Genomic DNA, 26,164 nt, shown 5'->3' with positions numbered 1-26,164 from the left:
TAACGCTGCAACTGTATAAATCTAAGGAGAGAATTCAGATTTTATTCACTTTTTGGGATAATGCTGTAAATTCCACCACATAACATGCTCTAATGTCAGGTCATTCACCACAGTGAACCTGGAGTAAGGCTGGGCTATTATAATACTATGAAGATATGGATGTTAACTGGTTACTGTCTCAATGTACTCTTTCAAACATCCCCCTCCCTCCACAGATCTATACAGAGTCAGTTATACAGAGAATAAATAGACTTTTATTAACATAGAAAGCCAAAAACTCACACTTGGAAAGACAGAGAAAGAGAAAAAGAGACCAATGACTGTACCTACAACAAAGAGATGGTTGGGAAGTGGAAGTGAAAACTAAATACATTAACAACTTTGTTGTGTACATCAGTCACTCGGCTCCCTCTACAAAACACACTGACACGGGGGCCTTTTATAAATCTACAGTATATTCTCCAGTGATGGAAGTTCATGAAAGTTTGGAAGTTTGAGCTGTGGAGTATTCCTCTTCCTGTCAAGCCTTTAACTGTTGTCTGTGTTGTCAGAGGTTCAAAAGTCACATCGCTCTTCATCTTCAGTGATCATTTATGTACAGTGAATTCCAAGAAGTTCAATGTTCCTGCTCATCTTTTTAAGGTACGTCAATATGGGTATTTTTACAGCAATACTTCACAATGTTTCTGCAGAAAATTATTAAAATTATTTAGCATGTATAGTGTCAGACCAGATGGTTAAGAGATGTACAATACAATATTCAACATGCTGTATTTGACAGCTGTGCATCTTGTTTAACTGGTCAACACCGCTTCCTTCCAGTCAGCACTGCATTTTGATACAATATACTAATTGTTCTCAATATTACTCTTTTCCAAACTACTCTTATTACATTACAGATTTGATAGTTTAAAATAAAACAGGCGAGATGAAGTGAAAAGTGATCCCAAATAAGCATTCCTACTCTGATATACCTGAAAAATAATGAAAAGGGCTCCACATTTGTGTAAAAGCAATACAGTTGTGTCTAGTGGTCAAAGTGAAAGCAAAAAAACAACAAAGTTCACAGTGAAACATCTCATTTTAGTAACTAACCTAACATTATTACAGAGATGGTACATCATCAGAAAAAGCTTCTTTATGAGAGTTCAGAGAGTGAACATTTGGAGTGTGTGTGACAGAGGCAGTATTTGTACATATGTGTGTGGATTTGCACATACAGGTCAACAATAATTAAGATGACTGAAATCAACCAGAGAAGATGCAGTGAAGTGGGCCTTTGTGTCATTGTAATGTGTAATGTATGAACATAGTTTTTAAATGAATAGTGCAGATAATACAATATTTTTACAATATTATACACAGTTTTCAATAAGGCAATAAGCATCATTATCTTCGCCTTATTGATATCTTACCAAATGTGAAAAAGAAAATTCAAACTGTGCCCTCCTCGACTGCTCCAGTGATTCCCAGCCTTCTGCCTTCTTCTCCTCTTCTAGATATGAACAATTTGTCACTGACATTAAGAATAAGTGGGACTATGAATCAGTGTGTTTTCAATTAATTTAGAATGTGATCATGTAAAATAATGATGTGTCTTTGTAATTACTTGTTCATCAATTGTTCTGATTTTGTCTCCTGACTGGTCTAATTTACTACATGATTCAGCAGTTTGGCAGAACCCCAAGGCTTTACTTTTTTGCACCTAGTTTTCTTCTTTTCACAAAAATCTGTGTAACCCACCACTTCCTTTCATATAGGCTGTAGGTTGGGAACCACTTTCCTACTGCTCTTTACATTTTTTCCTTCCCCTTTCCACTTTCTCACTTCTTTATCTCTTATCGTTTTGCCTCTTCTTCTTTACTTCTCTCCTGCTGCTGCATCCAGCTATGTGAAGTCCTTGGAAACAGCCTCTATGAAGTTGGGTGCTGACATGAGGATGGTGAAGGTGCAAATTATGGAGAAGAGAGAGAAGGCCACCAGGCACAGCCGGTCTACCACCGCTGCTGCAAACTTCCACTCGCTGCAGATGGCCTCAGCCTCATCCTGGTCCCGGAACCGCTGGGCTATGTAGGTCACCTCCTCCAAGATGCGCTGGATCTCTGGTGGGGGGATACCAACTCCCATCCCACCTCCAACACCCATTCCCAGGCTTCCAATACCACTGCCAACTCCTCCAGGTGGCCCAGCCTCCTCACTGATGGAGCCATGGGCACGTCCCCCTAGCGCTACTCCTGAGTCGCTAGAAGGTGGGCAGTGTGGACTATCTATGGGGTGGTAGCTGCCGAAGTAGAGGCTCATGGAACCATTGGAGGTGCCTGTGGGGCAAGGTGGGCAGGAAGTCTGGGAGAGCGGCGCGGTAAGGCTTGGAAGAGCACCCATCTCAATGGAGCTGGTGCTGGAGTGATGCTGGGAGGCGTGACGGTACTTGTAACCGGGGCGCTTGCGCTCATCACCAGGTTGTTTCATACGCAGAAACCAGGCACACCAGTTCAACAGAACCACTCGAACCTGAGAAGAGAGAGGCAGTGGCACACATACAATGTAACATAATCCTGCAAACTTGGGCATTTGTGCTAAATGTTATCAATGACAATAGTAATGATAATCTGACTAAATCAGTTTCAGTCACTTACCCACTTGGGCATCTTGCCTCCCTGAGGGTCATGATGGTGAAACTGTAGGACTATAACAGTCACTACCACAGACATTCCCACAATCATCATGGTGCTGGCAAAGTACTGAGCTGCCAAGTACACAGAAAACATCAACCTTAAAAACCCTAACTTACATATAAGGTAATGTGTTTCTTTACTTTTTAGCCCCTCTTAAACTACCCCATGGTCATTTAATTAACATGTACTAACAGGTAAAACATTAAGCTTGAATTAATTCCAAAAAATAGGTTGATTTCACACTAACATGAAAGGAAAGTAAATGTGATCAATCTGTGTAATAAGTTACATTGCCAAGGGGCAAAGATGCACACTTGGACTAAAAACAGGGGAAACAAATCTATGCAAAATTTCTGACAAAACAGAGAATAGGGGTAAACAAACCAAAAAAGAGTAGGAGACAGAGAGATTAGTGCTGGTTCTGGAGGGATGTTTTCACCCACTTAAGGGAACAGTAAGAGAGAGCTGAACTGAACACTTTATTCTCTCCCTGCACACACACACACATACACACAAGCACACAAACAACCTTATTTGTTTGGTCATGGAAAGAAAGATGGGAGGAGAAAGGGAGGGGGACTTAAGCAGAAGGAGAAGATCAAAAGAGAGGTGGAGCAGAAAATGATAAAACAATGAGATGGGAGGAGAGACGAGTGAAGAAATAAGAGCCATAACACTGAAAATGGTGTTGAAGGATGTGTTTACAAGAGGTGGAAGAAGATTAACGATAAATCACTAATCACTTTGTTTGGGAGGAGTGTCAAAAGAAGACTAAAGATATGATATAAAATAATCCAAAATATAATTGTGAGACATTCAGTCACAAACCTCAATGTTGTTCATGGCTGACTGACTAAATTAAAAATTAGGATTAAACAGAATTAAAATGAACTAAGCCAAATTGTCTTGAAACACATTAGATAGGTCTAACTAAATTAACTACAATGAGTTGAACACACTTAGCTTATATGGTGATTAAGGGCTGATGATAAAAGACATATGTTCTCATTCAGGCAGCAGTGTTTCATATATTTACAGTTGAGTTCAAGCAGCCACGATAACTCACATCCACATTCAGCCACTGTGTTGTAAAGGGGCATGAGTCATTTTAACAAGCCCACTAAAAGTGTCACAGTTGGCCTTGTGTGTGGGAAATAAAGATAATAATAATCACTCTGTTGATGAAGCATCTATCAAGCTTTGCTCAGTGAGGGCACTTAGCTAAACACTACTTGGATCAATACACTTGTACTGTATATTAATACTATGTATGGCATGTTTCATTTTGTAAAACTGCAGTTATAATTCAAAGTATGTGTTGTGTGCTTGGAGTTTTAACACGCCTGCCTCTTCACTTGCTCCACAAAGCCTTTGAAGACTCTCTCTGACAACTTTAGTCCCAAGGTTATTTATTCCCTCCTCTTTGTCTCTTTGCCTCTTCCCTTTATCCTTTATTTCTCCATCCTCCTTTTTTCCCCTTTCTTTCCTCCTCAGTAGAGAATCAGATGTTTCACAGCCTATTAATGGTGCTGACAGCTTTAGTTCTGGCCACCCAGTTTACTCCAGCCACTGTCCAGGGGCAGTGTGAATGATGTATAGATACCCTCAAGCTACTCAAACCAAACCACAGCTTAAACCGTAAGATGGGTTTTAAATCATTATTTTTTCAGGTGACTATATACTGTATAGTGTATCTAGAGGTCAGGCAACTGGCAACATTGAAAAAACTCAACAATAATGCATGTTTTATATTACTGGTGTTTACTGGAAGTGCAAGAAATACTCTGAGGGATAGTCAAGTTGTTACTGTGAACTGGCCAGTAATGTCTGTGTGTTGACAGACTGAATCAATATTATAGTCACTTTAGGCTGTTTGGCTGTTTTCTAAGAAACCCTTTTCCATCAATCGGTTAAGCCTTTCACAAGGAGTAACCATGCTTGAGCAGTAATACAGTGCCAAATATAGCTCTGGTGAGCTCTTGTTCAAAAATGAACACCTGTCTGGAAAATGACTTCCCTTCTTAAGCTGGAATTATGCTTCTCCGAAGATACACTTAAACGTCTCTGTGAACCTTCACAGAGTAGGGTGTTATGAGTAATTGTAGGTCACAGAAACATGCAGAGGAGCCACACACACATCTTCTCAATAACGCATCACGCAGATTCAATTTCTGCTGGGAGGCAGGTCCAAAACTGAGATGAAAACAAACAAACATACTACATGCAAGTATAAAAGAAACAGTAACATAAACATCTCAGAGTGACCCCAGTGTATGTTTGCATATGTGCAGCCTGGAGAAGCATAATTGCCGCTTCATACATGGTGTTTCTACATTCATACATTACAATATGCTACATGTAGACACACATACACAAAATTATAACCCACCGATGAGAGGAACAGAGTCGGACGTGGCCGGCATGATCTCTGCTACCAGAAGCATGAAGACAGTCAGTGAAAGCAGCACAGTGATACCTTGAGACAGAGATCAAGAGAGACAGAGCGAGAGAGAGCATAAGCATATACAAAATTATCTGATCAGGGTCACTGGTGTGTGAAATTATTCTTGTAATTACTTATGTATATAATCAGTTATGTTCTTATGACTACAGCCATTTGTCAGCTCCGACGTGTCCAAGATAGGTTACAGCTCCAGAAATCCCTCAAACACTTTGTAACTTGTGACTGCTCACCTATGGATGGCTATTCATCAAAACTCAGGCACTGATAGAATACCAAAATGAATTTAGTGGCAAGACTCTTATTTTAAAATTCAATTATTCCAAGGGGATTTGACATGCATTTATTCATGGCTTGCTATATGATTCATAATGACAAGAATGCATTATGTTTATGTATTGGTTTATAGTTGTAAGAGTATTTGTATGAGCACCTTCAAACTGGTATATGAAAACCTTATTAGTCCGAGTTTTGATTTTGTTTTTTACTTTCCAAATGCACTGTAGGCCTACTTTAAAATAAAATACAAAAACCTTCCTTCCATATTTCTTTCATTAATCAATAACACATTTTAAAACTCATTTTAGTTGTCATTTCATCCAAAGAATATGTGTTCAGCATCCCCTCACCCAGAGAGATCTTTTCCCCAGAGTCAGCAGGGAGCAGGAAGACCAGCAGGGCCAAGCCAGAGATCAGAACACAGGGGATGAGCAGGTTGAGTCCATAATACAGGGTTCTGCGTCGCATAGTGACCGTGAACGTCACATCAGGGTAGGGCTCCTTGCAGCACTCGTAGTACAGCTCATTACGCTTGGCTGGAACACCTGAGAGACGAGTACACACATACAGGTAGTACACCAATTCCTGTAATTACCAAATGTAACGATCCCATCTTTCCATGTATCCATTCATATAGATGGATGGAAAAAAGGATGAATGGAAAGATGGGTGAAATAATTCATGGACAACAGGAAATGCACCAATGACATGATTGACTGGAGTGGATCTGAATGAATTTTGCTTTGCCTTTATTTTGATGAACTTTAAGTTCATACTAAAAGTAAAAAGCCAAACAAGAGGAAAACAAAAAAAAATTTAATAATTTTTGATTCGTCATAGTAGAACTCACCTTGAACTCCAACTCTGGGGATGTGGTGTGCTGCTCTCACATATGGTCTGGCTATTTGCCTGCCAATGTGTCAAACATTGCTATTGCATGCCATCTGCTCATGTCTGACACCCATTTCCAGCTAACCAACACCCACGGGGGTTCAGGCACTTGGATCTGCTGCTACTCTGTCCCAGCTGGAAACACCCCACTTGGGAGGTCTTCCAAAAAATGTCCCCTTTCCAGTTCATCCAGCTACAACCATCGAAAAAACTGAAATTTATATAACAGTAATTCTTTAATTTTGGCTAAATTTATTTGTGTAGACGTTAAAAGAGGGTCTCAGTCAGTTGTGCCATAATATTTCAGCTTATAATATTTAAAAACCATCAAAAATGTTGATTAAAGAAGGCAAGGGATTGTTGTGTATTGTTATACTCTTTTTTTCAAAGTTGTTTGTGCTCTTATTGAATTATACAATCACTATGGATTCTCAAGTACGTTCATCTACCCTGATAGTTATACTTGCAGTGAAAAACCCACTTACCGACAAGATCCCACTCGCCGTTGGATATGTAAGTGGATGTGTCCACATCCAGCATCTGGAGGTCCAGCAGCCAGCCGTTGTGTGTCCAGGAGCCAAACTTCAAGTCGCACTTCTGTACGTCAAAGGGGAACCAGCGCACATCGATGTAGCAGGTGCTCTTCAAGATGCCGGGGGGGATGTACTGGCAGTAACCTGATGCATTCACCAGTACATTGGTGTGGAAGGTGGCGTCGAAGCGCTCGTCCGCACTGGAGAGAGATTAACAGAGAGTAATGTGTGTGTGTTCAAACATTTAATCATCTGGCTGTGAGCTAAAGGTGTGTTTTGTTGAAATCTCTTTATTGCCTTTTTAATTGTTTTTGACATCATGCTCGTGTACCACAAGCTGGCAATTACTTCAAAATGGGTTTTGTCAATTTGTTTGAATGTAGACTGTGATGGACGATGTCAGAAGAGGGTAATTTTTCATTTTTTCTTGTTTGCTCCAATAGTCTGCACATTTGTTAAAGACAAATTAAGTATTATGAAAAGTAGATATTTGGTTTTTGGTGCATATCATATCTGTATGTTTGAGGTCATTTGTTTGTGTGAAAAAAGTATAACAGGCCTGAGAGTCTCTTTGCTGTTTCAAATTAACCTGCCACAGCAGTGAGCAGGCACTTGATGTATCTATCCAGCCACCTGTGGATCAACCAGCCTGCGGCTTCGGTCCTCTAACCCACATACAGACGTTTAAAACCCAAGTGAAATCCATGGTTAAGGAAAATTAATTATTTACTTCCATTGCTACGCCAAATAAGCAGTGACAGGAACCAAATCAGTGACATGAGAAAAAGTCACAGATGCCTCCTTCAAGGTTCCTCAGTTCACAACCTGCTGCCATGGACAGGCTTTGTTTGTGCAAAGTTTCAAATATTCAAAGTTTGAGATGCAATTGACTTGACTTGCCAGATTCTCAAACAGTGTTCATTTTGCCAATTAAAATTTGATGATGAGTATTCATTGACGACCTTTATTTTCATGACTAAATTGTAATGACAGCATAAATTAAAAAATATTGACAACAAAAGTTACAGCAAAATCTCTGTTCATTATGCACTGACGAGTAAAGATGAGATGAAATAGCTGGCGGACAACCTAGATCACAGTAGCCATCTCAAAGCCTTGGTTGTTTTTCTTCACATTTGCATCCCCCCGCATAAAACCAACACTTGCAACACCGACACATGCATGCGCACACGTACACACACACTTCAGCATATAACCAACACATGCATTTACAGACACTCTCTCTCGCTCTCTCTCTCTCTCTCTCTCTCTTTCTCTCTCTCACACACACACACACACACACAGACCATCCTAAACATCTTATTAATTTATGCATTTTTTTACTAATTTATGCAACTCGTCCAACCACATAATCGACCGCTTAACGGGAGAGGGGAAGAAGCAATTTAACTTTAATTAGTTTGTCTTTTTTGTACTGTTTTATGTACTTTCTATTTATGAAGTAGGATTATTGTAAATTGTGAAAACAAACATGTTTTGCACACAGTTAAATGCTTGTTTAATGGGTGTTTTGATGCCCTAATAACAAAAATTTAATCAAAATGGGCATACAGTTAAATTTGACGGCTTTTTGATGCCCTAATAAAAAATTAAATGGGGAAAAAGTACAAGTAGCTATGTGTTGTAGATATATGCAGAAAATAAATACGACATGAAGGAAATATGATTGTATTGCACTTTTTCTAACAAACTTTAGGCATTTGTTTTCATATAATATATGAAAGAAGTATGGTAACGGTAGATGACTGAACACGCACAGTAGTTTGAGGTATGCTTACTTCTAAACGGAATTTTTACAGCCAGGAGAAATGTCCTTCGGCAAAATCCATTATAGTATCATGAAACTGTCTGAGAAAATTATGACTAAACCATTAACTAAAATTAGACTACAATTAAAACTGTGTTCCACTGACTAAATTCTGACTAAAACAAAACCAAAAAGGACTGAAATGTGACTTTAACCAACTACAATTTTCAGTAAGCGACAAAGACTAAAACTAAATTAAAATTTCTTGTCAGAATTAACATTGCTCTCAAAAAACCTCAAAAGTCAATAAGTAACTTGAAGAATTTGTTGAACATAGTAGAAACTGTGTGTACTGAAATTCTGGGGACACAAAGTACACTTACAGTTAAAAAGAAATGCTCAAGACATCTAACCCTAGATCTACTTCAGCTTTGGCACTCCAGCTGAACTCTAATTAAGTATTAAAGAGTCGCTCCTCTGGTGTTGGTGAGAGTGTGAACTCTTAAATAAAGTGCCAGAGGCAATGTGTGAACTTTGAGAGAATTTAGGCAGTACCTTCTGTTTTGTTTCTGTGTATAGTATATAGCCAACAATCTCATACAAATAGATTCTACACTGTAGCAACTAGCTCTCTCCTTTTCTTTATCACTAATTTTTATTTCTTCCCTGTTGTTACACCCTTAGGGACACCATGCAGGAAGCCAAAGAGAAGAGATGATTTATATTCAACATTAACCAGTGATTATTTTGAAACTTCAGAAAAATATAGAAAATACAATTTGTTGTTGTGCTATATGTGTTTTGGATTAACCTTTTCCCCTCACAGAGAAACTAATGTTCTTTAATTGAATGTCAAAATTTATCTGGATTTACATGCCCCCATTTACAGTTACATAACACTTGTTTTAAATCTGTTTTCATCAGCCAGACAACAGGCACAACACTTTGTCAGTTGTTTTTCTAAGGAGACAGTTTACCCCCAGGAGTGATAGCAGATTTTTCACTTGTTGACAGTCTGCATGGAGGTAACTGAATAAAAACCTCCACAGGACAGTCATATACAACATCATGCAACATTTAGGGAACAGGAGCATTTTTAAAGCCCCCAACTAATTTCAGTTTTCTGAATTAAATTTCATCAGCTAAAGCCAAGTTTTGCATTTTGAAAAATGTACAACATTTTGGTCTAGAAAGCAAAAAGAGGAAAAACTTATCATGGAAAATACTGAAAAAACTGCAAAACATGGTCCAAAGTTTAGGGCTACGGGAAATAATTATTTTGGATGCTATAAATATCACATGAAATTAAAAATGATAAACAACACATTCACAGATTTATACTTGTAATTTGATCCAGTATGTTCACATTTAAGTTGCAGTTAAGTTAAGTAGTATCCCCCCGGGTTGCTGTGGGTGATAAATGTGGTTCTTAAAGCATGTTCTGACTGAGAAAACTAGTAGTTTTTCATCAGAAAATAATTGAGTGCAGAGGCAAAAGCAGTAGGAAATGTTGCTGAAATGCAACCCCACACAACACCACATCAAGAAAAAAGGAAATTGATACTGTAGAAAACTCAATAATCAGGCAGGGAAATGACTGAGTGAGGACAAAATCCCCCCTCTACAGGCTCCTGTCAGTTTTTAGTAGTGGGAGAGAATAATAAATATTAGTAGTATAGTAGCATGGAGATTTTATTCATTCTATGCAATGCCCCTGAAATGCACACTCACACACATTCCTATCAGCCAAGTGCAGCGTTTGTCATTAAAGACCATACAAAAACCCAGTGGAGAGTTTTTCACTATCCACACCAACTTGGACGTACATTGTCAGTTGTACATACATACAGTCTAAAGGCGCACACAATACATCTATACATCCACTCACAAATCAGCACACTCAATTCAGTCCCCAGCAAAAGAGATAACGCCAGTTTGTCAGAAACATCCTAGAGCGTCTTTCAAAGCCTTGAGAAAAGAACATGGCCTACATCTTAAGAGAATTTGTAGGTGGACCCATTTTATTTGTCCCTGCCTTCCCTGAGATTGAGTGATTTACCTTTTCAGTGGGGTTAAGTGTTGTAATTTATTTCTTCTGTGTGTGTTGTTATCAGCTGTGGCTCTGGGTACCGGGGGAAGGGATGTGTGGGTTTGCCAAGGCGGAGTCATGCGATGAATTATTCAAGCTTGGGCCTTACTTTATCTGACGGTGTGCGCTTTCCTGCAATCAGCGCTTACACACATCAAAGCAGAGTGCGTGTGCGTCTGTGTGTGTCTGTGTGTGTCTGTGTGTGTGTGTGTGTGTGTGTGTGTGTGTGTGTGTTTTGAATTTTGAGTACATACTGTACAATATATGCACATGTGCAGAGCAGTAAGTAGAGATGTGCAGTACCACACAACTTTTTTTTCATTAGGTCATGCACACAGAGACAGTGGGACGCATTCCCTGTTTTAAAATGTGAAATGTGCCAGAAGAGTGAGACGAGTTGTTTTCCACAACTTTATTTAGCTTTCTTCAAGATAGAGATGGACTGAAAGCAAATGCAATTATCTCGTCAGGACATTAGAATATTTTTTATATTCCTGTTAAGACAAAATACTGTTATATTTTGAGACAAAATACTTTGAAATAATGATCTTTTTTTGCAATGTTCATATTTTAATTATTAAAAATACATACATTTGTGACAAGTTCTATGTGTTGTGTGACAAGCGATAGCCCTGGGAGAATGGAAAGTGGTCATATTTGCACAATGCACCCTCACACACACACACACTAAAGACAGAGTACTGTGGACATGTGAGAGCTGGGTATGGGGGAGACCGACCAACAATGACAATGGTGGCAGTGACAGGTTCCTGCACCATGGGACATGAGTCACCAGGCTTTCATCTCACTCACTCAACACCTGCTGATGTCCTCACACAGATACACACGCACACAGATTTACTAATGACAAAAAGAAGGAAGTCCTAACATAAAGAAGTGTATCTGCGATAGAAAGAAAGCCATGCAGGGTGGAATAAATTATCATGTACAATTAAAAATATGTTAAATGCACTGTCTTTAAAATGAAGTCTTTAAGCAAGAATACATAATATAATAATATCATGTGCCTTAAATGTTGTGATTTGATTTTTATACCTCAGGCTTCTCAGGCTAAAAGAGCAACAAGGACCACAGAGTACATTTTTGCCCTTAGCTATGATATTATTTCATTGTAAACATTTATTTTAACTTTTCCACATCAAGACAGATAAGAAGAAAAGAGCGCTCCTCTGCTAAACAAGAACATAAGGCTTATCGCTCATGGGGAGAAAGCTAACACCTTCCCTGAAGCTGTTAGCGACTCACAGTTAGAGCTACACAGGTCAGTGCCTCCTTACCTATCCATCCATGTGTGTTATGTCATATCCCAGGAATGAAGCATTCAACTAAACAGCCTCAGGGGGTCTTGACATCAGGCATTCTCTTTGACAGCCTTAAGGCTCTGTGGTTAACTAGATGGGCAAGGAAGCTGCAGGCAAGAAGTACAGTATATTTCCATTTTACAGTGGGATATATTTATAACTAGGAAATACAGGCAGAGCGCAAATACACATAATGAGCCATGCGGAATAGATTACTTAAAACATCTTCATCTTCAAATCAGCAAGTAAGTAAGGAAAGATGGAACAGGAGGACTGGAATGATTTTGTTAGGATAATGATATGTTATATAATTGTTCTAAGTGTAAATTCTTTTTTTTTAATCTTGTGAGAAACTCACAAAAAAAAAAAAAAAAGGAAACTCCCACATTGTTGATAAGAAGAATAACAATTGTGAACAGGCGCTCCATTGTGTCTTTATGTTCTATTTCCTAAATATAAATCTTGTTATTATCATGCTTTTCAGTGTTTTTAATGTTAAGCAAAATCTTTCCTTCAGGGCTGCAAATAACAATTATTTTCATTATCCATTAAGTTATTACTTTCTTGATTAATCAATTAGTCGTTTGGTCCATAAAACTCTAGAAAAATGGTGAAAAACGACAATCACTGTTTACCAAAGTCCAAGATGCAATCTAAAATGTCTTGTTTTTTTCCCGACCAATAGTCCACAACCCAAATATATTCAGTTTATTATTGTAGAGGACAAAAGACACCATCGACTAATCATTGCAGCTCTAATTTACTTACTTAATTAGGCTCCTGGGTGCTAACCTCCTCAAGTAAAAGTGATATTCATAGGACAGTACTGGACTTGATACCCCCAAACTGTACTCTTTTAACATTTTGTATACACACATGCACACACATGCAAATAGTGACTGGTTCAGCTAGTTTTAAATTTTAAACAAATCTTAAGTATAACATCATTTACTGTAGAGATTTACAGAAAAAATGTTTTTACTATCACATTCATGTTCACTGGGTCTTTTATAAAACACATATTCCAAAAGAAAATGTGCTTTGAATACATACATACATACACATCAATAAAAAAGATCTGTCTGCCTTCTATGAAATGTATGTTACTAAATTATGCTTCTGCTCCATATTTTCTTTTTCTTTTGTTTGTTCATTTAAGTAATTACAGAAAAGTCATCGAATCAGTCCATCTGTCCAGTCATTCAACCATCCATCCATCTAAATACAAAAAAAATCCCCCAAACTACCCATTTATTTGATTATTTCCCCTTTCATCTTTATGGCCTGTCACAATGCTCTGTCTGTGTTGTGCATCCACCTTCCCTGCTGCCAGCATTAGGATTCTGTCTGTGGTTTACCTGAGTTGGACGTCCTTCATGTGCCTCATCGATCCTCAGTCAAGTGAGACCATTGACTTTTACCTCTAATCAGAGAGGGGGTCAATGGCTTATATATCTGTTTTATATCTGTCTATTCCTTATGCAAACACAATCCCACATGCACCACTTCATGCACAAGAACAAGCTTAAACAAAACATTCATGCGAACACATGCATGCACAAACCCTCGTGGCTTATCAGCCGTTATGACAAACGAGATGGAGCCAAACAACCAACATGAAAGTTTACAGTTCTCATGAAAGAAGTGGAGCAGCTTCAGTATAAACATGTTACTCTGTTTCAGTAGAGGCCAAGTGCACAACATTTTGAGACTTGAAGTATTCAGTTCTTTGGATTTTCTTATGTGTCCTGCCCCATGTTTGCGATAAATTCAATAACAAAGGGGGTGATAGCCAGAAGACTGGAATGGGAGGATAATCTCATATCACCAGAGGGTTTACTTTTCAAGAGTCAAGTAAAAAATAGCCAATTAGTCTGAGCCATGCTAATAACACCTTGACATACAGTTAAAAGCCTTTTGATCTGAATTGGAAGATGGCTGCTGTCAATCACCGTATGAAACCATTGCAAATATAGTGAATAAGAAAATATTCTCCTCAGGCGGTATGCCCGGATATGGTCTGGATGGTAAATCCATGACTCACAATATGTATTATCCATGCGTGAAACATCATTGTGACTCAGTGAGAGTGCGATGATCTGAAAATATGAAAAGCAATATGAGAGTGATATGAGAGATTTCACACTGGGATAATATGAGTTGAATGACTCATCACAGACAATATCAGATTTTTTCTATTCTTTTCATTGAACACGCTCCATGTTGAGATGGTATCTGACATCCTAAACATCATTAACTTCATATTAAAACAATAGAAACCTATGAATGGATTTATGGCGAGCTCTCACCTGAGCAGCATTGTATTAAGTCTGAATGTATCCGCTATTCAACAAAAAAAGAGTGAAGCACCGTGTTATTGGCTGCGCATTGGTGGCCCACTGAGTAATGGCGTGTGTTGTACCATTATTGCCTGTAATGGTGTGACAGAGTATATGTGTGTGTATGCAGTGTGCTGGTGAAGTGCGTACTGCCTGCACACATGTACTTTTGTGCATCCCTGAGCTGGATTGCATCACATACTAAACTTGTGTGCATGTGTGTGCATAGATATTTACTGTGCACTAGTGGATGTGGTGGAGAAGAGGAGCTTAGAGGTGAGTGGTGTCATTAATTTGGTGTGTGTGTGTGTGTGTGTGTTTCCAGCAGCGATCCATATTATTGCTGGAATTGCTATAAATTTTCATCTCTCCTCAGGGTGCATGTAAACCTTCTGGCTCGACTGTTAACTGAATCTTCCCCTCCAGCTTCACATTATTGTTCATATCCGCCAACTTCAACAAGGTTACCAACAGCCTGAGGGAGAAAACTAGCAACATCAACACAGATTTTTTTTTTCAATTAACCATACTGAAATAGAAATGGCCGATTTCATCAAGTTGTTGTGAATGTATTTTTTGGTTTTCAATCCTGTCTCCTAAAAAATAAATACAACTTATTTACATTAGCAAATAGAAAACGTAATGCTATTAATTTAACATACTGAGAAAATGCATGTTGAACCTATCCCTGTCCATCATTTTGGTTCAGACTTAAATATCTCAACAACTGTTGGACAGATTATTGGGAAATTTGGCAACAGATCAAAATTTTCACCTCTAAAGTGAAATATCTCAACATTTACTAGATGAATTGGTTACCCACAGGATGAACCCACAGGATAACCGTAAAATCTAGCGCCATCCTCAGGTCAAAACTCTGATTTTTCCTGTCCTGGTTTATGACCAAATACCTACAAGACATAAATGCTGTACCTGCTAAACATCAGCATGATCCATTAGCATTGTCATTGTGAGTATGTTAGACTGCTAACATTAGCAAAAAAACAAAGCATCGTTGTGCCTAATTACAGGCTAGACTCCATTTGTGTCCATTTGTTTGGGTTCGCAGGCAGGGAAATGGAGGAAAGTTGGCTGGGTCTGGGATTAAAGTTCACAGCATTACATCACACAACTGGGTCCTCACCATTGCACACCCCTGCACTATAATGCTGCACTGGCATTTTTGGTATGAACATACAATATTTAACCAAAATGAAGAACTTTCCTTTCCTTAACGTAGCCTTAGCTTTAGAAGCCTAAACCTAAACAACAAAGTTCGGTGCTTTGTACACTTTCCTGAAAAAAAAAATAATATTTCCATTGAACATAATCCAAGCATATTTGGCAAAGCAAATTAGAAATATCTTAAGGCATTTTTTAGAAGACAGAGTTTTTGTTTTCATGTGGGCACAGATTTTGAGCAGGCAGCCAAGTAACACACAGAGAGGAGAGTCAGGAAACTAGCGAGACATAAAAGGAGGAGAGTAACATGCTGACACCTTGACAGAGACAGGTAGATGGGATGATTTATAGAGAGGAGCGCTGAAGGCTGGGAACGATAAAATATGAAGGGAAAGAGTTGATTGAATAGAGTGAATTATGGTGAGACAGTGAGTTATGAAAGAGAGACGGAGGGAGCCACAAATGGAATGAGAGAAGAGGAGAGGAGAGATGGTAAGGCAGGATGGATGATGAAGGGAGAGAGGGAGGAAGGGAGGGAGGCAGAGGGTAAAAGGCAGAGATGGGGAAAGAGAGGGGTGAGAGCAGAGAGATTAGGATGGGTAATCCTGGCAGGTCTAAAAGCTGAGCTTTTAAAATTTGGGTTAATACGCCCAAACCTTTGTTTTGTCCTCGTGTTCCCTGTAATGGTGTGTGTGTGTTTTTGTGGGAAATACGGGCATGAAGAGAAACATCTGAGGTTCCTTTATTCATCCATCCATCCATCCTTCCATCCATCCTTAATGTCAGTGAAGATCAAAAGCAAAGCTGTCTATCTCCCTTGTTTTACAATATTCTTTCCATGGAGGGCTATATACACACTTTATCTGTGTCATTGTCTTTCTCTTTGTGACTGAATCTATCCATCTCACCTCTGTCTGAGACCCAATCATCCATCTCTCACTCAAGCACGCAAACCCAGTGCAATTAGTTGTTTTGGAGAAAAACAACTGGCCCACATTTTTAATTGACCTGAGCGCCACACACAGAAGCGTGACGAACAGCTGATTAGCAAACAGCAATAGCATGACCTGAATCATTAAATGCAATGAGCTCACTCAGCGACACTTATAAAAAATAAAATACTTTGACCTAATGCCTCCTTAAAAAAACAGCGACTTTTTGTTTTAATATGAAGAAAAATTACCTGCTTTTATTTATGACATTAGTATCTTTACTGATAACAGGCGAGGCTATTCCCAAAGAGACTGACAGACTTTATCAGCTACTACATTACATCAACAGGTTGAGCTGAGACAGCTGAGATTTAGTCACTGACAGAAAGAGTGAATGAAGTATTTATCATGGCAATTTTCTATCAGTGGGCAAATCCATCAGCTGCATAAATGCAGGGAAATCTCTGTTTAAGTTATTAAAATGCAGCCTCTCCTCCTGCTGCCTGTGTCACTGGCTTTTGTGTTTGGGTGTGATTATTTATCAGTCTGGTTTATAGTAACCCTGACACTGCTACGGTTTGTAGAGATTAAAGACAGAATTTAATAAAATAGTGGCTTGTAAGAAGGATTAGAATGATATTTCACTCCCCCGATATACTTCTTCAAAAATAAAAACAGTAAGAAAACACTCCGTCTCTGACAGGTGTGTTTATCTGCTATAGAGGAGTGACAGTGTCAGATTACACCTATTTTATTACACTTGATTACCCAAAAAAGAAAAAAACAAAACATATATAGGACAATATTTAAAAAGGAAAGAAAAAAGTCACCATTTTTCCAACTTAAGTAAAGTGGTGATGAGTAGCAGCAGGCAGCTCTGACCTGTTGTAAAGGAGGATGTCAGGGGTCCAGATCTGGTCTGAAGGGAATCGGAGGTTCTGGACGCCGGGGTATTTTTCTGGATTCCAGCTCAGGTAGATGTCTGTCCAATACTGAGACAGAGAGAAATTTTCATAAGAGACTTTCAGATGATGTTCCTTTTTTTTATTTATTCATTTTTTTTTTACATGTATGCAATAACTCTTAAACTCTTCAACTCTGAAAAATCCCTTAATTTCTAACGGCTACTTGAACTAATCTAATTAAATTTTACAAGGAAAAGGCAGATGAAATGAGAAGGGTCATATCTTGGAAATGAAAATAGAGTAAGTGATCAAGGAAAGAAAGAAAAGTTAATTCTTCGAAAACATGTTTCTCACCATGACAGGTATACTACAAGGCTTAAAATGTAGCAGCCTCTGACCAGCTTTCTGCAGTTATAAAACAGCTACATTCAATGTGAAACAGCTACTGTGGATCTCATGCACACATACTTTACTTTCAGATCTGCTTTGACTAACAGATCCTCATGTATAGCTTTCTGTTGAACTCTGGATAGCAGCACTGTATATAACCAATAACCACCAGTGCAACTAGCTAGAGATGGTTCTTCTCTCTGCTTCTTGTAATCTACTTGTTCAAGCTACCACGACTTCTCAAAGCATCAAGTTGAGATTTCAGTTAACAGTAAGCACTGCGCAAATTGTGTCCTATTTGAAAAACCTATAACTGATGCACAGATTATTTTGGCTCGAGGCTATGAATCTATCTGTAGAAGTTTTGGCCCGTTGGCATTAACAATCAAGTTGACTTCCACTTAAATATGCTGCTTAAATATGCTGCACTGTTCCTCCCTCCCTCTTCATTATTCTCCTCCTCTCCTTCTGCTTGACAGTCTGCCTAAAGTGAAGCTTTCTTGAGTATGCTGATGCCAGCGTTGAACATGCTCACACAAATGCATTCTCTCTCTATTTCTCTCACACACATATACACATGGATGGATGGATGGACGGATATTGCTTTTAGACTGTGAGCAAGTACAAATAATTAATCCAGGAAATAAACAGTGTCTCTGGATGTGTTTTGTTAAAATTGTATCTAATGTAGTTGTACTAGTAATGAGAGACACACTCACAGAAGATAATTGGATAATAAAATCAATGAATATAATTTAAAAACATTAAATTGGTGATAATGAGCTGCCACTCACCAGCTGCAGCCAGGCGTTGGTCATGAGCACTTGGTTCTTCTCATCCTGAGGACAGAAAAAGATGAGAAAGAGAGGAGGAAAAAAGAGAATAAGTTTTTCTTTTATAGAAGAGAGGACAACCAGGCCAATCCATATTTAATATAGTTTAATATAGTGGAAAGGGCTTTGTCATCAGCAAGTCAGTGCAGTTGTTTTGCATATCCAAAAAAGAACAAACCAGGCTATTTAAAACTGTGTAAAAACTGGTTTTATGTAACCAAATGTAGCTCTGTTGAACAGTTTCACAGTGGAGCCATCTTACAAATTACAGCCCTTTTAAGGCAACTTAAAATACAAAAGTCCTAGTGGGTTTACACTGTGGTGATGAACTTTAAAATGTCATGGTGTCTCTACCAAAAAAAACATGAGATGAATAAAATCATATTCACAGACAAAAATACAATTACAAAAGTAATGCTCTGACTTTTTCTTTTCTAAACTCACAGATTAAGTTTTCATTAAGGTGTACGTTATCATTTAAACACAGTCTGGAAATTTTAGTGAATGTTGTCATCACTGTATCAATTTAGGAGCACTACTGCAAACAGCCTACTGATCATATACAGACCTTAATTATCCATAAATGAGGAGTAATCCAGAGCATTAAAAATATCAAAAGCAATCAAATTTCATATAAACAACATATAAACATAAACATGTTTTCAAAATGGACAAACTACTTATATAAATAAATATAGGATTTGGGAAATTGCAGTATGTTGCTCATTTTCTTAAAGCTTAAAGCTTAAAGAAATTAGCATTTTTGCAAGCATCAGAATTTTATCTCTCAGTTCAGAGTAAAAAAAGTGTGAAGATGAATACCTACATGGATTCTTAAGAGAAACAGAAAGGCTGCATGAGATCAAAAAGGTTTCCTATTTCAAAGCATTGGATCGGTTTATCCGCTGTACATCCATCTTTTGTTCCTCCTCTATAAGTCCTTTTTTCTGAGTTTGGAATTGGAAATGTGTATGGAAACCACTTTAATAGTGTCTTTTCTGAAAGCAGATGACCCAGATGATGGTGCAAAAGTCACAGCTGAAGGTAATGATTGGAATGCGTGTCTCCTCAAGGATTTCAAATCCCCCAGTGGTTTGCGTGTGTGTGTGTGTGTTTGCAATTTTTTGAAATGACAAAAATAGTACTGTGGGTCGTGTAAAATTTATTACTTGAAAATATTAACTTTACCTCACTATTCAAGGTCAGAATACTAGAATGCCTGAAGCATTCTGCTGATGGTGAACATACACACAATATACACACTGACACAGACTTCACTTTCTTTAATCCACTTGAAGTAAAATATTTATTGTCCATCACTCTACTATCAAAAGGCCAAGCTTGTAACTCTTATACAGGCAGGAGTGTTCATCCACATTTCCAGGAACACTTATTTGACAGTATACATGGGCAATGAAAAGCCTATCAATGCAGAAAAACTGATCCTGGGTGGATTCCACCCATAAAAAAGGAAACTAAAACCTTGTGTTCTCTACAATCACAGTGAACCATCTGCAAACACTTCTTTACTTTTATATTTCTGTTAGATAAATGTGTGCATGTGTGCTTCTTTTCTTTTCTATGTGTCTCTGTATGAAGGATTTTACCTATACTGACCTAAAAACATGTTAACACCAGCCAGTCAACACTGTTTTCTTTAAAGCTGATGAATAAATAAGATGAACGAACCATCGGTGCTCCCATGACATCTGTACATTAAAAGTCCAGCGTACATGTTAATTTTGAGCAGCTCTCAGCTATTTGCTGAGAGATGGGATGAAAGATGTTTTAAGTGAATTGAGGGGTGTGATTTTTACCTTGTCATGTTACAGAAACAGTTCATATAAACTATTATAAACATCTGAACGGCTGGTTTGACTGCAGCTGAAGTATCTCACTCAAAGCGTCCGTGAAAGTAAAAAACATATTTTACCAACCAGTTGAAGGATTTGCTGGCCTCTGACCTGAATTGATTTCTAGGTCATGGGTTGAAGGACAGAGGAAGGGATGGTAATTTTCATAAACTGGGAATGTGTCAAGGTGTCAAGCTCAGGTAGACACATGCACTGTCAGGACAGTGAGGAACGGAGGTTGACATCTCCGAACTACAGTTTAAACAACATGTGAAAATGTGGATGGGAAAAGTAAATAATCAGTGCCAAGTGAAAGAAGACTTGGAATCGCTGCAGAAAAGCAACCATTCTCAGCCAGATTTCCCTGGATTAATATAGATTTAAAAGTGTTAATAGAGATATCAGACATACAAGATTTCAGTTTAGTTATGATTTTAGTCTGCAAGAGAGCATTAAAGAGATAAAGTTAAACAGTGTATGAAGATCTCAAAGTCCCCAGTGTGCTTGTGTGTGTGGCAAAAATTATCATGTGTCCCAGTCCAGAGGGTCTTTATGTAATAGAAGTCAGACAGCAGAAGTGCATTATTTCCACCAAAATGTTACTGTTTCATAAGCACAGACTGTCCACTGAATGTGTCACGTATTCCATGAATGCTCACAGCATCAAACATACACTCATCCGAATAAAACACATTCACAGAAACTATTTGTTATATTAGTTTGTCACCTAACAAAACATACTGTATATCCAACTTTTTTAAACATTACAATGTAATTTGATTTAAAAACATTTAAATATTTTTTTTAGTTTTTCATTTTCAAACATTTCAATCTCTTTTTCTGGGACTTCTTTACTAAAGAGTTGTCCGCCATACATCATCATTCAGTGACAATGGAATGTTTTTTCATCGATCCAATGCATTACTGTGATGCTGACCCTTACTTGCGATGATTGTGTTTATGGTTTTTTTCCTGTTGCCATCATATAGAGTCCATCAGCTAAATAACTAAAATGTAAATTATGCAATAGTCGGAAGCACACTTGAGGTTTCCATTAAACAACACATGCCCACCATAACACAAACCACATAACCTGCCACCTATGTACACTTTCCACCGCCCAATACTCTGTCACACACACACAAGTTGTCCTAGGTCACTTATGGAGACATTACATAGACTTACATTCATTTCCTGGAGATTTACCCTAACCATAACCACTGACCCAAACATAAGTATTTTAACAACTGGGGACACAGCTTTTGTTGTTTTGTTGTTCCAGTTGGACAGGCCGTCCCCAATCAACTGGTCTTTAGTCAGAAATCTGTCTCCAAAAGTAGCCTATGACAGACCTACACACACACACACACACACACACACACACACACACACACACACACACAGGTTTACTTAAGTCACTTTTGGGTTATTTACATAGACTTACATTCATTTCCTGGAGACTTACCCTTACCCTTACCACAACCATGACTTGCCTAAACCTAACTCTAACCCTAACCTTAACCACTTACCCAAAAATCTGCATTTTACCAATTGGGGACACAGCTTTCGCCTCAATTGCACAAGCTGTCCCCAGTCAACTGCTCTTATGTCTGGTGTATGTCCCTGAAAGTCATACACAGATGCACACACACACACACGTTATTAATACCAACAAATACTGTTGTCCTCACCACATCTATGATCTGCAGCAGTGTGAGGCCTAGCTCCACCAGGATGGCGGCTGAGTCATTGACGACAGGTCTCTCCAGTCGGTTGTAATTAGCCAGCAGCTCTTTGTACAGCCTCCTCTGGTGTTCACCCTGCAGGGACCCTGGGAGAACAAAAGAAACAAGAGGAAAAGTGGTTTGTGTGGTGATTATTTGGAATAAAAAGCACCATATTCACTAAAAAATGTTCAAAAAAACCTCTGTGGAAGTGTGGATCTTTAGCAACATGATAACAAGTAGTTGTAAACTTGTCTCTGGATTGTTTTTGGCATCCCTGTAAATGTCTTCTTTGAACTTTCTTCAGTTGACCACTGACTCCTGGTTGATTTTGGTCAGTGGGAAGCCAGAGAGCTTTGGTGTGGAATTTATGACATATGATAACACCTAAGCCAGCTCCATTTGATGACGAATACTGTGTGAAGAGGTTGAATGCAAAGATAAAGCTAGTTAGTGGATCTTTGACTTCAGATTATTTTGTCACAGATAAGCACCAGCAGTTACCACATATTTCAGAGTTGAAAGGCCAGCCCTCCAGTCACTACAGTCAGTCTGGGAAGGTCACTTCTTGATTTACAGACACAATGTGCGTAGTCTTTTTCTTTCCATTTTTAAACAATAAATCTAGTGTTGAAATAATTATGTTCAGGAGCAGATTTTTTTTTTAAAATGCTATCAGTGTTTTGGCTTAGGCTATCTTTTTTTTGCAAACTGTACCTTGGCACATATTCTTGTGGACTGAGGCTGAAATCTAATCCAGAAAGTAGCTTTAATAGTCTACTTAACCTTGTAACCTTGCTTTGCTTGCACCAGCCTGCAGCCAGATTATAATTTGCCTAGTGGTCTTTCAAATATATATTGCATCTATTTGCTCTAATGGTCCCTGATTCATACAGTAAATTCTTTAAACTGACCTTTGGTGTGAACAATGCAAAAGAGGGAAGTCAGTTGCAGAGCTGAAGATTTTGACACATGTGCTGAAATCTGCATACATCCATAGACTGAAGCATGCACACACACACACACACACACACACACACACACACACACACACACACACAAACGCAGAGTGGCAGAAGTAAGCTTGTGTGGTCTATGGTGCAGGGTGATTAGGATGATGTGTTTGTTGGCCTGACTCTCATCACCATTATTGATCCTCTCCACCTCACCTTCCACAGACATCAAGTACTCTCCATTTGTCCCAAAATAAAGACACACACACACACACACACACACATACAAACACGAACAAACACAAAAAACATTTTATTGACATTTAGAAATAAAATAAATACAGTGCACTAAAGAAAAGTTTCTCTCTTACAAGTTATTAAGTCTCATATTCAGCCTTAAAGACACTTTTTGGGGGGGCGGGGACACTGAGACCCAAGTGCATTATTTCTGGTGTAGTTTCCTTTTCCCCTTTTCCAACTTTTCCAAAAATATTCAAGAAAATGGTGTCAGTGTCTTCAAATAAGACTGCACCACAAACAACAGCAATTAAAGAAAAATATGTCCCAGGATTTTGTTTTCCAGCACTAATGACAAAGACCTTATTTATTTCTGAGAAGCAAAAGAGAGCATATTCTTTAAAAGCATAAATTCATGACATGATCTTGGGTTCATTGGAACTAAGATGGGAATCTGCAACATTCACATATTAGTTAGCTCAATAGTTTGTACTCGTAATATGGACAATGTTCACACTGCAGGTGGCAGAGGCCCAAATCTAAATTTTCCCTTCATATGTGACACGTTGGTTTCTTTATGAGCAGATCAAATCACACATGAATCTGTCTCATGATATCCAGCTTTGACTTCCTGGATCCATGTGATGACAAAAAAAAAAACATAATACACACACACTCTCATAAACAGCATATAGATTCGGAAGAGCATTCACATAACATTTTCCATGTACACAGATACATGATAAACAGACACAAAGAAATGTAGCTGATAACAGGCACACATAAAAAACATGATACAATAATTCACTCTCTAACATATTGAATGAGCACAACCTGTCATTGATATGCAGACACAGTGCTCAGCAGGTCACTCCATGACCAGACAGTATAATCACTCCTCATACAGTACAAGTACACTTGGACACGGTGTGAGAAGGCGAAGGGCAAAAGTGAAATATGAAAACAGACAGAGAGAAAAATAAGATGCAGTGTGGGTGAGAAATAAGGAGAGAGGATTAAAGAGAAGTAGGGAAAGAGCTCTACAGCCCTGTAAAGCTGTGAAGGGGAGTGGAGTGTGCCTTTGGCCCAGCATGGTGCTGATTGGCCCATTAAGGCTGTAATGAGGAGAGTTATGGCAGGACTGAGCCTGAGGTCAGAGAGAGAGGAGCTACGAGAAGCTGCTCAGCGCAGCAGAATCCCTTTCACTGCTCCTAAGGAGTCACCCCAATCTTGATTAATACATGATCAGACTTTATTCATTCCTTTCCGTGCAACCATCTATCCAGGTCCCACTTCCTCATGTGGAAGTTTGACTATGTTATGTCTATAAACATATTTGAATTGACACCCAGGCAAGTGATCTAATAGCTGTTTTGCTCATGGGTTCAGCACAGACAAAAACACAATCTCAATAAATCAATACACAGCACAGAGTAGTCATAAATCTGTGCATCTATGCACAACAAATATAGCATACACATGTGCATGCACACACACAAATTTGAATACAGCCTCAACTACAGCTGCTTTACCATGTATTCCATCCTATGTGTTTGTGATTTATCACTGTGATGTATGAACTGAGGTCCAAAGAAACATAACTAAACTAATAAAGTCAGTGACGAAGAACTGAATTCTCTGTTGAAGCTTGTCTCATAAAATCATGTTCGGAAGGAATTAAATAATCAAATAAAATAAGCCACTGTGCCAACTTTAATTCACAAACAGTGTGCAGCGTACACCAGGGATGAAGGGATAGATCCATGCCTTTCTTTTTTTAATCATCTCACTAATGAAGCTGATATGAGAAGCTGGCAAGAAGACATCATTTTCCAAACGCAGCGAGAAGCCTCATCAAACAAACTCCAGCAGAGGGAGGGAATGAGAGCGGGGGAGTGGGACAATTTGTCGCTAGTTCAGCACCCTCTCTGTTTATCTCCCTGTTCTCCACCTTTGTCCTTTTGTTTAAAGAGCGTGACAGAAAAACCTCTGGAGAGGTGTTCCTCAATGGGGAGGAAAGAAAGTCAATTGTAAAGAAAACTTTTAACAGTCTTATGTTATCTTTAATCAAGTATATCTTTTGATTTAGATGGATTTAGGCCAATAACAAACTGTAGCACAGTGCTGTAATTCTTTTCAAGCTGTCTTGTTTAAGTACCTAAACATATGTGACACAAAACATTGATGAGAAGTTAAACAACTGTTATGGAGCAAATGCAACTAATGTAAGCACTATTACTAATTATTTCTTAATAATCTTCTTTATTACCCTCTTCCACCCTTTACTGGTACCACCTATGTGTTTATGTATATTAAGCAAATTGACTGGATAGAAATGTAGGATTGTGGTCCATCTTGCCTTTATCTTGTCCCACAGTTATTATTAAACCTAAAGCCATTTCATGACAGCTTTGCCTGTCAAACTCAAGCAAAATAAATACCATGGCTTTACAGAAGATGAACAGAAGATGAAGAAAAATATACAATATGTATCATATTAAAAAGTACTTTTGAGAGTTATGTTTAAAAAAAGCAATTTGTTTTTGCATTTGTCCTCTGACCCAGTTGCCTTTTTGACACTAAACTAAATCACTGTTTCTTTCGTCATTAGATGTCACTTTATTATAGCTGCACTGACCTTTAATGTCTTTTATACACACACACAAACACACATAACCTGCACTATTAACCTTACTTCCCTGCTAAAGAGAAGAAAGATGAGTGTCATCATTAGTATATCTGTGTTTAGAAGTGTGTGTGTGTGTGTGTGTGTGCTAAACTCAGACATGCTAACAATA

At 38.4% G+C, this 26,164-nt stretch overlaps 1 protein-coding gene across 2 annotated transcripts in view; it reads right to left on the bottom strand.

Moving 5' to 3' along the window:
* Positions 1-234: 234 nt before the first annotated feature.
* Positions 235-26,164, bottom strand: part of LOC122990667 (neuronal acetylcholine receptor subunit alpha-7-like) — a 38,837-nt gene continuing 12,907 nt past the window's right edge. For both annotated transcript variants that reach the window (XM_044364107.1, XM_044364106.1), the window contains exons 3-10: positions 22,144-22,283; positions 18,561-18,605; positions 17,354-17,463; positions 6,792-7,039; positions 5,766-5,960; positions 5,065-5,151; positions 2,637-2,746; positions 235-2,511 (exon numbers count right to left, since the gene is read on the bottom strand). In XM_044364107.1, the coding sequence (XP_044220042.1) occupies positions 1,888-2,511; positions 2,637-2,746; positions 5,065-5,151; positions 5,766-5,960; positions 6,792-7,039; positions 17,354-17,463; positions 18,561-18,605; positions 22,144-22,283 (1,559 nt within the window). In that variant the 3' untranslated portion in view covers positions 235-1,887. The remainder of the gene's footprint in view (positions 2,512-2,636; positions 2,747-5,064; positions 5,152-5,765; positions 5,961-6,791; positions 7,040-17,353; positions 17,464-18,560; positions 18,606-22,143; positions 22,284-26,164) is intronic.

This window comes from Thunnus albacares, chromosome 10, assembly GCF_914725855.1.
Source record: "Thunnus albacares chromosome 10, fThuAlb1.1, whole genome shotgun sequence".
Taxonomy (NCBI): domain Eukaryota; kingdom Metazoa; phylum Chordata; class Actinopteri; order Scombriformes; family Scombridae; genus Thunnus; species Thunnus albacares.
Note: the sequence above shows the minus strand (reverse complement) of the source record. Positions and strands in the feature narration are given on the sequence as shown.